The 14,075-nt window shown below is 39.2% G+C and overlaps 1 protein-coding gene across 1 annotated transcript; it reads right to left on the bottom strand.

Annotated features, from left to right (window-relative positions):
- Positions 1 to 3,162: 3,162 nt before the first annotated feature.
- On the bottom strand, positions 3,163 to 13,665 carry LOC121506449. Its single transcript, XM_041782266.1, has 5 exons — positions 13,371 to 13,665; positions 11,277 to 11,588; positions 10,952 to 11,084; positions 4,668 to 4,722; positions 3,163 to 4,489 (listed from the first exon to the last, which is right to left on the bottom strand). Exons 1-5 carry the CDS (start codon positions 13,432 to 13,434, stop codon positions 4,379 to 4,381), a joined length of 675 nt encoding a protein of 224 aa, XP_041638200.1. The 5' UTR covers positions 13,435 to 13,665; the 3' UTR covers positions 3,163 to 4,378.
- Positions 13,666 to 14,075: the final 410 nt, after the last annotated feature.

Below are 14,075 nucleotides of genomic sequence, written 5' to 3'. Positions count from 1 at the left end.
TAGCCTGCACACTCTGCATTTTGTCTGTGAGGTCGTTGTCAAACCAGGAAACTGTTTGCAGAGACAGACCTGCTCTAACCAGGATTTTCTTTAGCAGTGGATGATCCAGGTGTCAAAGCCCTTTGAAAGATCGATCTAAAGGGCTGCATAATCTTGTCTCTAAAATCATTAAAAAATTTAAGAGCTGCCGTTGTTGCCTTTTACTAAACCCAGACTGAAAATCAGATAAAACCTCATTACTGTTAAAAACAAAATCTTTGAGCTGACAATGAATTCCAGGATTTTTGCCAGGTCTACAAGTTATCCTAACATTTTTTGAGCAGTGCATTTTAAGGGTGAGAATAATTTGATACACCAAAGCAAGTCAATAATGCGTTTACTTTCCAGCTGGACACTGAGCTCTAAAGTGAATGTTCCACCCGTTTGTGAACATTCACAGGTGATGCTCCCATGATCCTCTGGGGTTAGGCCTTCCCACTGGAGAAACACAGTCTCATCCTTTTTCACAAGTCTGAATCTTGAGTCACATTTATCCTTAAATTCCAGTCCATGTCGATACAACAGACTACAGTTTTGTCCCATTCTTCTCTCTGTTCTGATCTTACAAACGATCAGCATGATGTTGTTCATCGTGTCATTGAAGCACACTGACAGAACTCCTCGTTCTCTCCTGATGGTTTCTTCTTGTGTTCCTGCAAACAAAGGAAAGATACGATGCATTTTTTCATGATTATGACAAGTAGAATACAAAGGCTCTTTAGATGTCACAGTAAACTCTCCAGTGTCACCATGAGCTCAAACTGTTGCCCACCCTCAGAGTTAGCTGAGCCCCTGAAAAACCCAGAGAATGGGCCCTCCCCTTTAGTCATTTACTGATGATGTCAGTGTGTGTGTGTTGGATCATTAGCATTGGTGCTAGCATCCTGGCTAACAGTTATTCATGCTAGAGCTGAAAGTGTGTCAGCTAGTACTGGGTTCTAAAATTATTTATTCCCAGTACTTTTAAACCAGTTTTTCTGTCCATTATCACCACATCTTTGTGATGCCCTTTGACATTTTTTTCCCACTTATTGTCCATTTTTGCTGCTTATCAATCACTATTCACTCATATTGTGCCACTTTTTTGGAGTTTTTTCCCATTATTATCCAATTTTTGCCCCTTTCCACTTATTTCTGCCACTTTCATTTTTAAATGCTTTATGCCCATTTTTACCCATATTAGCAATTTTCTGCTCCTCTTTGACATTTTCTGTCACGTTCTGCAAAAACCTTTTGCAACTTTTGCCTACTTTAATCTTCTTTTGCTCATTTTGGATGCTTTTTAAACATTGTGCAATCATTCACCCAATTTTGTCAATTTTCCTGCCAGTTTGTGTGCAATTTTAACCCAATTGTGCTGCTTTTTTTACCCCGTTTTTTTCCATTTTTTGCCACTTTTTGTCCATTTTGCAACACTTTATTGGAACTTTTTCCCCAAGTTTTATCCAGTTTTTGCCTTTTTTTTTTTTTTTTTTTTACACTTTGCCCATATTTTCAAATTTCCTCCCCCTCTTTGACATTTCTGCCACTTTTTGCATTTTGACCTACTTTAGCCATCTTTTGAAACTTTTTGCTGCTCTTCACACATTTTGAAATCTTTTGCCCAATGTTGTCAGTATTTTTTTTTTTTTTTTTTACATTTCCACTCGTTTCCTGTCACTTTGTACGCATTTTTCCCCATTGATTTCTCATTTTGTCCACTGGACCAATTTTTGCCCATTTTTGGCATCTAAAAAAAAAAAAAAAAAATTCTAATCCACCTTTTGTCTCTTTTCACAATTGTTCAATCATTTTCTAAAAGGTTGTGTCAGTTTTTTTACTCTGCCATCTTGACATTTGTGCTCATTATTGCCTGTTGCTATGCAACACTACTGTCCTAATAATTTAGTTCAGTGTGTCCATCCATGTTGTTAACATCATTAATAAAGACGTCCTGTGTTTTACGTAAAGGGTTTTACATTTTAAAATAGTCTTCATTGTGTTACAGCATAGATAAAAATCATCTTTGTTGTTTTGATAAGAGGGTTATCATTCAGGCTAAATATTTATATTTTTATTTCAGATTATCTTTGCAGTGGACCCTGATTTCTCTGACCTCCATGGACCCCAGAAAGCTCTCCCCTTCATCCTCCCTTCATGGCGGCCTTGTGGACGCCTGTAGTTTCCTTACTTTGTACCAACAGTAGGGTGGATTTAAATGACTGGTGTATGTAGTAAATTACATGGCTTTAACCACATTTTTGCATCTTGCATTCCTTAAATCTCATAGATTAATCTCACTAAAGAGAGCAGAACATAACAGCAGCATTAGAGAATGATAGAAGCTAATGTGCTTTACCTTTTCTGTCGAGACACACCATAGCTGGCAGGATCAGAACAATAAACAGAGTCCAGTTCACCATAATGGTCCAGAAGTAAGATCTGCCAGTCGAGCACAAAACTGATGTGAAGCTGGCACCTTGCTGCTCTTTTCTTTGTTTTCAGTCCTCCTGATGGTGTGACATCATCAGTTAACTCTTAAAAGTAGAGTCTAGTTCTCAGGCTCCAGGTCCGGCTAGGTGAACTAAGTCTGACCTAAATAGACAGTGCTGTGGTTTCTGCAGCTCAGTATTATCAGCCTATCTGTGTCTCAACAATGTACTTTGAAAAACCAGAGTCCTGCAGGTGTCAGAACAATTCTCTACTGCTGCAAGTACATTAAAGAGAAGTTCATAATCCTAGGACTAGCACACTCAGAAATCACACATATTACTTTCAGCGTTGTCATGGTAACCATGCATGTGCAGAGGGGCGCTAAGAGTGCTGATGTTTAGCCCCTGATGTCCAAAGGACCGCTCGTTCAGGTCTTTGGTTTTCAGGTATTCAGGTTATCAGCTTCTTCGCCTCATCAAGACAATAAAGCAATCATGCTACAAATGATGCTAAAAGAACATTTTAGTTTATTATTATTTACTCATGCAGGTGTCCATGTAAAAACCAAACTTAAGAAAAGTGACCACGTATCCTCATCTGATGCTCCAAAGCTGAAACGAGGTCAAGGTGTGGGTGTCATGTCAGTTTAACACACATCTAGAGATCAAAATAGACCCATGTGCACCTGAATCAGCATGTCTTGCACTCACACTAGCTTTGTTTTGGTTTTAGAGCATCAAATGAAGACCAACGTACCAGTGCAGCTTTTCTACTTTCCTCTTTCTCTCATCAGCGGTGCTCAAACTCAGATATGCAGAAAAACTCATTTAGGTAACTTTATTTTAGTTGTAACACTAAAAATCACTGCAGAAGACATGACTAATAGAGCACAGATCCTGGAGTAGCATGATAAAGCAAACTTTATGTAAAAAGGAATGAAAAGGAATGACAGTACAATAAAAAAGAGACATTAAAAGTGTAAAAATGCATTATGGTGTCAAAGAGCAAAAAAAAGTCAGATTTCTTTTCTTGTACAACTAACAGTCTAAATCCACCAAACAGCAAATATTTTTTTATCATTTTTGTTTTAAAAATGACCGGACAATTTCCTGATTCATACAACTTAAAACAGTAGTTCATCACTTTTTATCTGATTACAGCTGGACTGATACAACAATAACAACAGAGTCATAGAGAGGAGTTATCTGCACGACGTGGGATTCTGACATTCTGGTCAAATTTTGAGTTGTTGCAAAAATGGTTTTTTTTTTTTTTTTTTTTTTTTTTTTTTTTTTGCATGAACATGGCAACAGTTTGCAGTCATGACTTTCTGGTCAAATTTTGAGTCAATCATTTTTGATTAAAATCATCCATTTAGCCATACTGGTCCAAGAGGAAACAGTGTGACACCTTGTTGCACTAATGTGTTTTTTCACTCTCAGAGATGGTGTGAAGTAATATCGCTTCACACGAGTATGCCGTAATATATGACAACTCTCTCCCACCAGTTTGGTGTTTAATTTGAGCTTGATGCACTAAAACTCTGACCCATTCTAATTATAACCTGCAGGTCTTCAATTTGAATGGTTCACAAAAGATGCGCATCACAAAACCCACTAACACTGACATGTTCGCTGTGACCATGATGTATTCAGAGGCCTGATGGAGAGTGCTGTGGTTTCTGTAGATCAGACAATAAATGGCTTTACCCCCTTGAAAAAGGAGGCACAGGTTGCACTCGTAGCTCTTACTCAAAACACAAGGTTAGGAAAGTTGCCAGCCATGCAGAACTACCTGAGATATAAATTTTAAACTCAAATATCCCAGACTCATGTTTTTCTGTCTTTAACCATTAATCATCATGCACCATCAGGTTGATTCTAACATTTATGAATGAAGTGTCAGAAATGTGGATTTGCTGTTTTGTTCAAGGCAAAGCTTCACTGGTGTTCTGTTGATGTGCTGGAGTGATAGTTTGGTAGAGGTCACTTGTTGGTTGCTGAAGGCTTGAGTAGGGGTCCTCTCTGTCAGCTCCATCCTATAAAAAAAAATATAAAAACAAAAATCCTGATGTATTAGGTTTTGAAAATGTTATGTGATCAAACTGAATGGTTGCACGAAAAAATGCTAACAGTTAAATGTTTGAAAGATTGCAGATATCAGGTGCAAATATTACTTAAATTTGAAAATATAAAATATAATAATGGTTCACTGACCACAGGTTTAGGAGTTTCCTGTGTAGATCCAGATGCAGCAGATCTTGAACAAACTCTGTAAAGGAGAATAATGTAATTAAGTGAGCGGACAAAAACATGAAAATTCAAACCAAGCATCAAAGTGATTTTCATTTTCATAAAATAATAATAACAACTGACCAGAGGTGGAAAAGTGCACAGCTACTGTACTCAAGTAGAAGTAGCATCAGGCCTCTGAATACATCATGGTCACAGTGAACATGTCAGTGTTAGTGGGTTTAGTGATGCGCATCTTTTGTGAACCATTCATATTGAAGACCACTGCAGGTTATAATTAGTATGGGTCAGAGTTTTAGTGCAGCAAGCTCAAACTGGAGCCTGAGAACTTGACCTTAAACACCAAAACGGTGGGAGAGAGTTGTCATATATTACGGCCTTCTGGTGTGAAGCGATATTACTTCACACCATCTCTGTGAGAGTGAAAAAACATGTTAGTGCAACAAAGTGTCGACCAGTTTGGCTAAATGGATGATTTTTCTGTTTCTGCCAGCTATGATGTGTCTTTACAAGGAAGGTAAAGTTCATAAACTTCTATGATTTTCTAATGTTGCAGTTTCTGGTTAAAAGAAGGCAAGTCGATATTTAGATCTAAGAATTGCAAGATGCAGAAATGCAGTTAAAGCTGACTTGCAGTGTTTCATATTTTCATGTAATTAATCAATTCAAAGATCATAAAGCTTTCCTTCTCTTATTGTGCCATTCAAGAGATCTTTCCTGTGTTTGCAGGGACACAGGAGGAAACTATTGGGAGAGAAGGATTTACACCAGTATGCTGCAATGACACAATGAACACCATCATGATGATTGTTTGTAAGATCAGAACGGCAAGAAGGATGGGAGAAAACTGTAGTCTGTTTTATCGAGATGGACATGAGTTTGACAAATGTGACTCAAAAGTCAGACTTATGAAAAAGAATGAGCCTGTATTTCTCAGTTGGACAGGTTTAACCCCAGAGGATCATGGGAACATCACCTGTGAATGTTTGCGAATGTGTGGAACGTTCAGTCTAAGGCTGAGGGTCAAAGTGGAAGGTAAATGTGTTATTGACTTGTTTTTGTTCATCAAATTATTCTCATCCTTAAAATAGACTGCTCAAAAATGTTGTATCAACATCCACTTGTAAACTTGGTAAAAAAAAAAATGAATTCCTTGTCAGTGATCTGCTAAAGGAGGTTTTTTTTTTTTTTAACAGTAATCATTTTCAATCTGGTTTTACTTAAAGGCACAGTACAACAACAACAGCTCTTCAAGTTTTTAATAGTTTTAGTGGTAACAGACAACGTTAGACAGCCCTTTATATTGATCTTTCAAAGAGGTTTGACACAGTGGACATGTGGACCACTTCTGACTCCCAGAGAGAATTCAAAGGACAGTCCTAGGGCCTCTTCTTTTTATTCTCTATTTTAATAACATGGTTCAAAATGTGCCAAATTAAAAGTGTCACTGTTATGCTGATGACGCTGTATTGTACAGCTCAGCCTCCGCCACAGACCTGACTGTCATGCTGTTTTTTTTAATGCTAAGTCTAAGCCACAAAACCTGCCCTCAATCGTCACTCCTCAGGGTTCACAGATTGAGACTGTTTAGAGCTACGGCTCCATATTTTGATCGATGAATCTAAATTTTGCTCCTCACATTCAGCCGCTGGTTAAACAGTTTAAACTGAAACAGGGTTTCTATTTCAGGGTTATTTCTGCCTTTCCTTTGAATCAGAAAAGAGACTGGTTTCTGCCACTTTTATGTCAGTATTAGACTATGGAGATGTTTTGTACATGCACGCCTCGTCTCAGAGTTCACATGAACGAAACGCTGTAGTGCATATGCCAAGCCTGTATGTGGTGCTGTATTGCTGCCATGGAAATGCATCAAAAGAGAGAAGAAGATCACAGAAAACTGCCACAAACTTTCTTCTAGTTGCCCTTCTGGTTTTTCTCCAGGTTGGATTGAAGAACATATGGTGTACGTTGTTCCTGTGATGGTAAAGGAGCATCAGATGTTGCTGTAAAAGCTATAATAAGCGCTATAGTTTCTGCAGTACGAACACACCTGGTAATCCGCCATTGTTGTTTTGGCTCAACATGCGCATGCGAGGTAAGTGGGCTACGCTATGTGTGACGTAATCGTTTCAAAAAAGATGCAGTTGGCCATCCACGCGGCGATGAAACAGTGAGTGTTTACAGATTTGTTCACTCTGGGACCTGGTTTCCAAAAGTAGCGTTTATGGCCCAAAATGCCATTTCCGTGTGGATGAAACGCTGATACGATAAAAAACTTTTGCTTATACTCCTGAATTCGTCTCCGTGTGGACGGGGCCTTAGTGGCTTATATAGAGAAGTTGGATGCTGGAGTTAGTGACCTGAAGCAGTCAGAATGAGGGTCAGCACCTCCAAGTCCAAGGCCATGGTTCACTTCCACGAAACGAGGGATTGCTCCCTCCAGGTGGGGAGGGTGTAGGAGTCCACGTATCTCTGGGTCTTGTTTACAAGTGAGGGTAGATCTGACCACGAGATCGACAGGTGAATTGGTTCAGCATTGGCAGTATTGAAGACACTGTTCTGTACTGTAATAGTGAAGAGGGAGCAGAGCCAGAAGGCAAAACTCTTCATTTACTGGTCAATGTATGTTCCAACCCCCATCTCATGAACTCTGGGTAATGACCAAAAGAACGAGACTGCAGGTTCAAGAGGTCAAAACCAGATTCCTCAGAAAGGTGTCTGGGCTCAGCCTTAGAGATAGGGTGAGGAGGGATCTCGCCTCAAAAGGAGTCGGTTGAGGTGGTCCAGGTATCTGATCAAGATGCTTCCTGGTCAACTCCCTGTGGAGGTTTTCCAGGCATAGACCCAGGACTACTGGGATTATACATCACATCTGGCCTTGAAATGCTTTGGAATCCTCCAGGAAGAGCTGGGAAATGTTGGGGAGAGGGATGTCTGGGTGCTCCAGCTGGATAAACAGAAGAAAATGGATGCACAGATAGATGGAAGTCACTAGATCCCTCACATCCAACTTCTCTATCCACCTTATTTCTAGCCCCCATGATACTTTGCATTAATCTTCATCAACTCAGTCTGTATCTATTTAAAAATTAGAGCATAAATGGATTTTAACATGCAGCCAGAGACATGAACAAACATGAGCGGAAACAGCAGGTATATCTTGGGCCTTTGGACACTTCAGTAAGGAAGGACTGAGTTTAGTTGACCTCTACATGATCATTAATGTTTAAAGACATCCAACCTTGAGTCTGTGATCGTAGATGTAGCTTTGTAGTTTAAAACAAAATAATGTTAGAATTTCAACTAAATAAAAGGAAATATCTTGCTCTTCCTGTTTGGACCACTTCCTTTCATCTGCTACCTCTGTGTTGCTCAAGCAGCTCCAGTGATCATGATTTGGTTGATGCAACTCAAGCAGGTTTCCAGTTAGCAGTCATATATGGAGGGTAATTCTCCTAACTTTGGGTTTTGAATGAGAAACATGAGTGTAGGTTCTTCCAAGAAGGTGAAGACATCTTTTTGTGCAGGCTGCAGAAACCACAGAGCTCCGTGTTCACTGCGTGAGCTCAGGCCTCTAAATATGTCAAGGCCTCTGGTAGAAACATGTCAGTGTTAGTGGGTTTGTGTCGTGCAGCTCTCAAACTGAAGACCACTGTAGATAATAATAGTATTGGTTAGACTTGTAGTGCATGAAGCTCAAACTGCAGCCTGAGAACTTGACCATCGACAGCAAGAAAAGAGTTGCCAAATGTTAGCAGAGGCATGTGAAGTAATGCTTCTTTTATCAGAGACTTCATCAGTGCGAAAGTGAGAAACCACAAGGTGCCAACCTACGACAAAATTTGCTCTACTGGCAGCTTTCACTCTTAGACTAATATGGCGAAATGAACTCCTTTCATTGTTCTGTTCCTGTCGGCTTTGACGTGTCTCTCCAAGAAAGGTAAAGTACAAAAATTTATGGGTTTTTAATGTCACAGTCTCAGTAGACCAGTACACATTGTCTGCATTGTTATGGTATCTCTGGTGTAAGTAAGTTGCGTTGCATCATGTTGTATTGTATGGTTCTGAACATTCATTTTAAAGCCCCTTCTGTTTGCAGTGACTGCTGAGGATACTGCAGGGGTCCGACCTGTTTGCACACATAGTAAGAATGGAGGTACAGTACAGGAGCATTAATCCCACAAAGTCTGTTCAGTGGCTCAGTTTCACAGCAGAATCATTTGTAGATAATAATCATCTTAAAATCCCTGAATTTACTGAAAGACTGTTCAATTCTCAAACTGATGATTGTGTGGTTTATTTCAAGGAAAGATGCGTCCTTAATGCTGCTTTAGGAAGTGCTAAATTCTCATTTTTACCATTTTTCTTTGCTGCTTTCGTTCGGCCTTTACTCTTTGGTCTGTTCTGCAGTTATTCTGAAAATTTATGCTCCAGTTTCTATTTTCTCCTTCAAAATAAAAGTCCATTTTAGCCAACAAAGGGGGTTCAGAAGCCTAAGCTCAGAGAATGCTAAAAAAATAAAGCACAAAAAAGAGCAGAACAATTTTCTGAGAAAGTCTTTCAGCTTAGTTAACCTTAACTGTGACATTTACAGAAATAGAAATGAATTCAGGAAAATGACGCATAAAGATGTCTCTCCTGTGTTTGCAGCTACACGGGTGGAAACTGCCGGGAGAGAACGAGACGTTACACCGATATGCTGCAATGACACTCAGAGTTTAGTTGTTCTGATTGTTTGTCTAATCAGAATGGAGAGAAGAGGAGAAGATTGTAGTCTGTTGTATCGACATGGACGTGACTTTGAGAACAAATGTGACTCTAAATTCAGACTTGTGACACAGAGCCAGACTGTATTTCTCCAGTGGAATGGCCTAACCCCAGAGGATCATGGGAACATCACCTGTGAATCTTCAAATTTGGATGGAAAATACTCTCTATATCTTAATTTCAGCATGTAGAGTAAATATATTATTAGTTTGTATTGTGAATTAAATTACCCAAAGGTCTTGTCCTTGTTCTACACAGCTTAAAAGGGTAGAACTGGGGAGCAGGTGGCCTAGTGGTTAAAAGTACTCCCCATGTGCGCGGGTGGCCTGGGTTCGAGTCTGGCCTGGGGCCCTTTGCTGCATGCCTCTCCCCCAACTCTTGACCCTGTTTACGACTCTATCCACTGTCCTCCTCTATCTAGTAAAGGCACAAAAATGCCCAAAAATAAATCTTAAAAAAAAGGGTAGAACTTTTAAGTCACTTCGGAGTCAAGTAGAAAAACTTTAATGAATTACATTGTAGAACTATTTGACCGCAATATGACACAACAGTTAATAGAAACCAAAATCATCAAACCATTTGAATATCAAAAGCAAAGTAAAAAAAAAATATTATAAAAGATATTTGGATGTCGGTAGCATAGTGACCCACTTTTTTAGCAACAGAGAAAGTAAATAAGAATTATATAAAAGTCAAAGTCATGAGACAAGAAGTAAAAATATGAAAGATCAGAATCAAGACAAGTCAAAATTGTGTGATAAGAAGTCAAAATTAAGAGCTAAAAGGACAATTTTAAAAAGTCCTGACTACAACCTAAAAGGTGTCACCGTGGAACTGTGGACAAACTTGGGCGAGAAATAAACCACTTTTGAAATTTGACCAAAATGTCATGACTGCTGACCTGTTGCAACATTTTGGCCAAAAATAACCTTTTTTTGAGCAACAAAAATCTGACCAAAAAGCCATGATCCTGAACCTGTTGCCATTTTTGTGCAATAACAACTGCTGCTCTCACTTATGACACTGCTGCTCATGAGTGTGTGTATGTGTGCAATAATTGTATTGTAATTTATCTGTACTCTTGTCTCTATCTATTCCCATTTTTTTAATTCCTATTTATTACCTAGTTTTTTATCCTAGTCATGTGGATGCTGACAGTCAGACCTCCTCATGAGTACCATGTTTTGTACCATCTTCAACATCTTTAACACCTTTAAATGGACCATTTTTGAAACAACTCAAAATTTGACCAAAAACATCATGACCGCTCAGGAGCTCTGCTTGTTTCCTGTAAAGTTAAAAATAAATCTGTTTACAGAGAATTTGCTGTGCAGGTCAGGATAAAAAAAACACTGGTCAGAATTAAATAACAGGTGCATTCTGATCTAGATAGGACAGCAGCCGGGTCCAGATCTGCTAATTAGTGACCCAAGAATTAAATGTGTCAAAAACAATCATTAGAAAAGCTCCAGTAGTCTTACCTGTGATGTAACCTCCTGTAGACAAGTCCAAGAATGGCTGCAGTTATAACGATGACTGAAATTCTACCAATAAAAGGAAAGAACTGCTCTGGTTTCTCACTGCTGGGTTGTTCATTCTCTGAAGCTTGAAAACCTAAAAAGAGAGAAGTTTTACACCACTGTTTGGTATTTTAAAGCACAGTAGGCTGCTGAATGCTGTTTGTAGTTTTGTTCTACCAGAGTTAACAAATTAAATGAGTTTTTTTTATGAATGAGTAGACTTTCAAATGAAGAGTGATGACAAAAACATGGAGGATACAGCCAAAGTAAAACATTTGTGAATTACCATTAAAACGGACACTGAGCTCTAGAGTGAATGTTCCATCCGAGTGGAAACATTCACAGGTGATGTTCCCATGATCCTCTGGTGTTAAGTCTTTCCATTTGAGAAACACAGTCTCATCCTTTTTCAAGAGTCTGAATCTTGAGTCACATTTATCCTCAAATTTCTGTCCGTCTCGATACAACAGATTACAGTTTTGGCCCATTCTTCTCTCTGTTCTGATCTTACAAACTATCAGCATGATGTTGTTCATTGTGTCATTGAAGCACACTGACAGAACTCCTCGTTCTCTCCCAAAGGTTTCCTCTTGTGTTCCTGCAAACAAAGGAAAGATACGATGCATTTTTTCATGATTATGACAAGTAGAATACAAAGGCTCTTTAGATGCACGATAAACTCTTCAGTGTCATCATGAGTGCTAACTGTTTGTAACCCGACTCCCACACTCAGAGTTAGCTGAGCCCCTGAAAAACCCAGAGAATGGGCCCTCCCCTTTAGTCATTTACTGATGATGTCAATGTATGTGTGTTGGATCAGTAGCATTGGTGCTAGCATCCTGGCTAACAGTTATTCATGCTAGAGCTGAAAAGTGTGTCAGCTAGTACTGGGTTCTAAAATTATTTATTTGCGGTACTTTTAAACCAGTTTTTCTGTCCATTATCACCACATCTTTTTGATGCCCTTTGACATTTCTTTTCTACTTTTTGTCCATTTTTGCTGCTTCTCAACCATTTTACCCACTATTCACCCTTATTCTGCCACTTTTTTGGAGTTTTTTTTTCCCATTATTATCCCATTTTTGCCTCTTTCCACTAATTTCTGCCACTTTCATTTTCTAATGCTTTTGCCTTTTTTTTTAAACCATATTAGCAATTTTTTGCTCCTCTGTGACATTTTCTGCCACTTTCTGCAACTTTTGCCTACTTTTACCATCTTTTGCTCATTTTGGATGCTTTTCAAACATTTTGTAATCAGTCACCCAATTTTGTCAATTTTCTGCCAGTTTTTCGGCAATTTTATCCCACTTTTGCCACTTTTTATCCACTTTGCACCACTTCATCGGGACTTTCCCCCCCAAGTTTTTGCCTTTTCTTTAACACTTTGCCCATATTTGCAATTTTCTCCCCCTCTGACATTTCTGCCACTTTTTGCATCTTGACCTACTTTAGCCATCTTTTGAAACTTTTTGCTGCTCTTCACACATTTTGAAATCTTTTGCCTAATGTTGTCAATATTTTTTTTTTTTAATGTACCCATTTTTTCCCATTGATTTCTCAAATCGTCCACTTGACCCATTTTACCACTCCTTGCCCATTTTGCACCAATTTTTAACACTTGAATACATTTATGCCACTATTAGCAACTTCTTTTTTGTCACTTTTTATCCAGTTTTGTCACTGTTTTGGGAGGCTTTTACTGGAAACAGTTACAAGAGACGAGGAGAGACATGCAGTAAAGGGGCCACAGGCTGGATTTGAACCCGGGCCCTTGACCACATGGTGCACGGCCCAAACCACCAGGCCACCTGTGCCCCCATTTTGTCCACTTGACCCACTTTTGCAACTTTCTGCTCATTTTTGGCATTTAAGAAAATATTCTAATCCATCTTTCGTCTTTTTTCACAATTGTTCAATCATTTTCTAAAAGGTTGTGTCAGTTTCTTTTACTCTGTCATCCTGACATTTGTGCTCATTATTGCGTGTTGCTATGCAACACTACTGTATTGACAAGAGGACTATTATTCATGCTAAATATATATTTTTTTTATTTCAGCTTTTCTTTGCAGTGGACCCTGATTTCTCTGACCTCCATGGGCCCCAGAAAGCTCTCCCCTTCATCCTCCCTTCAGGGCAGCCTTGTGGACACCTGTAGTTTCCTTACTTTGTACCAACAGTAGGGTGGATTTAAATGACTGGTGTATGTAGTAACACGGCTTATAGTCCTCTATCAATCATTTACATAAAAATATAAAACACTGCAGTTTAGCTTTAACTACATTTTGCATCTTGCATTTCTTAAATCTCATAGATTAATCTCACCAAAGAGAGCAGAACATAACAGCAGCATTAGAGAATGATAGAAGCTAATGTACTTTACCTTTGCTGTCGAGACACACCATAGCTGGCAGGATCAGAACGATAAACAGAGTCCAGTTCGCCATAATGGTCAAGAAGTAAGAGCTGCTGGTTGAGCACAAAAGTGATGTGAAGCTGGCACCTTGCTGCTCTTTTCTTTGTTTTCAGTCCTCCTGAAGGTGAGACATCGTCAGTAAAGGAAGTAGCTCTCCACACGCTTCTGGTTTCACATGAAAACACTCTTGAAAGTACAGTCGAGTTCCCAGGCTCCAGGTCCAGCTATAGGTGCACTAAATCTAACCAAGACTGTGTATTGTCTGCAGTGGTCTTCAGAGTGAATAGCTAAGACTTGTATGTCAAATATGTATGTCAGAGAGGTCACTAAAACTGTCATGCCTACTTTTGTGGCCACAACATATTTAGCAGCGTGAGCAGTAAATACAGTGCTGTGGTTTCTGCAGCTCAGTATTATCAGCCTATCTGAGACTTCACAATGTACTCTGAAAAACCAGAGTCCTGCAGGTGTCACAACAATTCTCTACTGCTGCAAGTACATTAAAGAGAAGTTCATAATCCTAGAACTACCACACTCATAAATCACACATATTACTTTCAGCATTGTTATGGTAACCATGCATGTGCAGAGGGGGCGCTAAGAGGGCTTGAGTGCCTGTTGTCCAAAGGACCGCTCGTTCAAGTCTTTGGTTTTTAGGTATTCAGGTTATCA

Source organism: Cheilinus undulatus, linkage group 24, assembly GCF_018320785.1.
Source record: "Cheilinus undulatus linkage group 24, ASM1832078v1, whole genome shotgun sequence".
Lineage (NCBI taxonomy): Eukaryota > Metazoa > Chordata > Actinopteri > Labriformes > Labridae > Cheilinus > Cheilinus undulatus.
Note: the sequence above shows the minus strand (reverse complement) of the source record. Positions and strands in the feature narration are given on the sequence as shown.

Bases quoted from the DNA above. Each gene is read 5' to 3' on its own strand.
- LOC121506449 (XM_041782266.1), bottom strand. From the start codon at position 13,434: ATGGCGAACTGGACTCTGTTTATCGTTCTGATCCTGCCAGCTATGGTG. The intron at 11,589-13,370 runs GTAAAGTACATT...CTTTGTTTGCAG, and splicing joins GGTGTGTCTCGACAGCAAAG to GAACACAAGAGGAAACCTTT. The intron at 11,085-11,276 runs GTAATTCACAAA...CTCTCTTTTTAG, and splicing joins GCTCAGTGTCCGTTTTAATG to GTTTTCAAGCTTCAGAGAAT.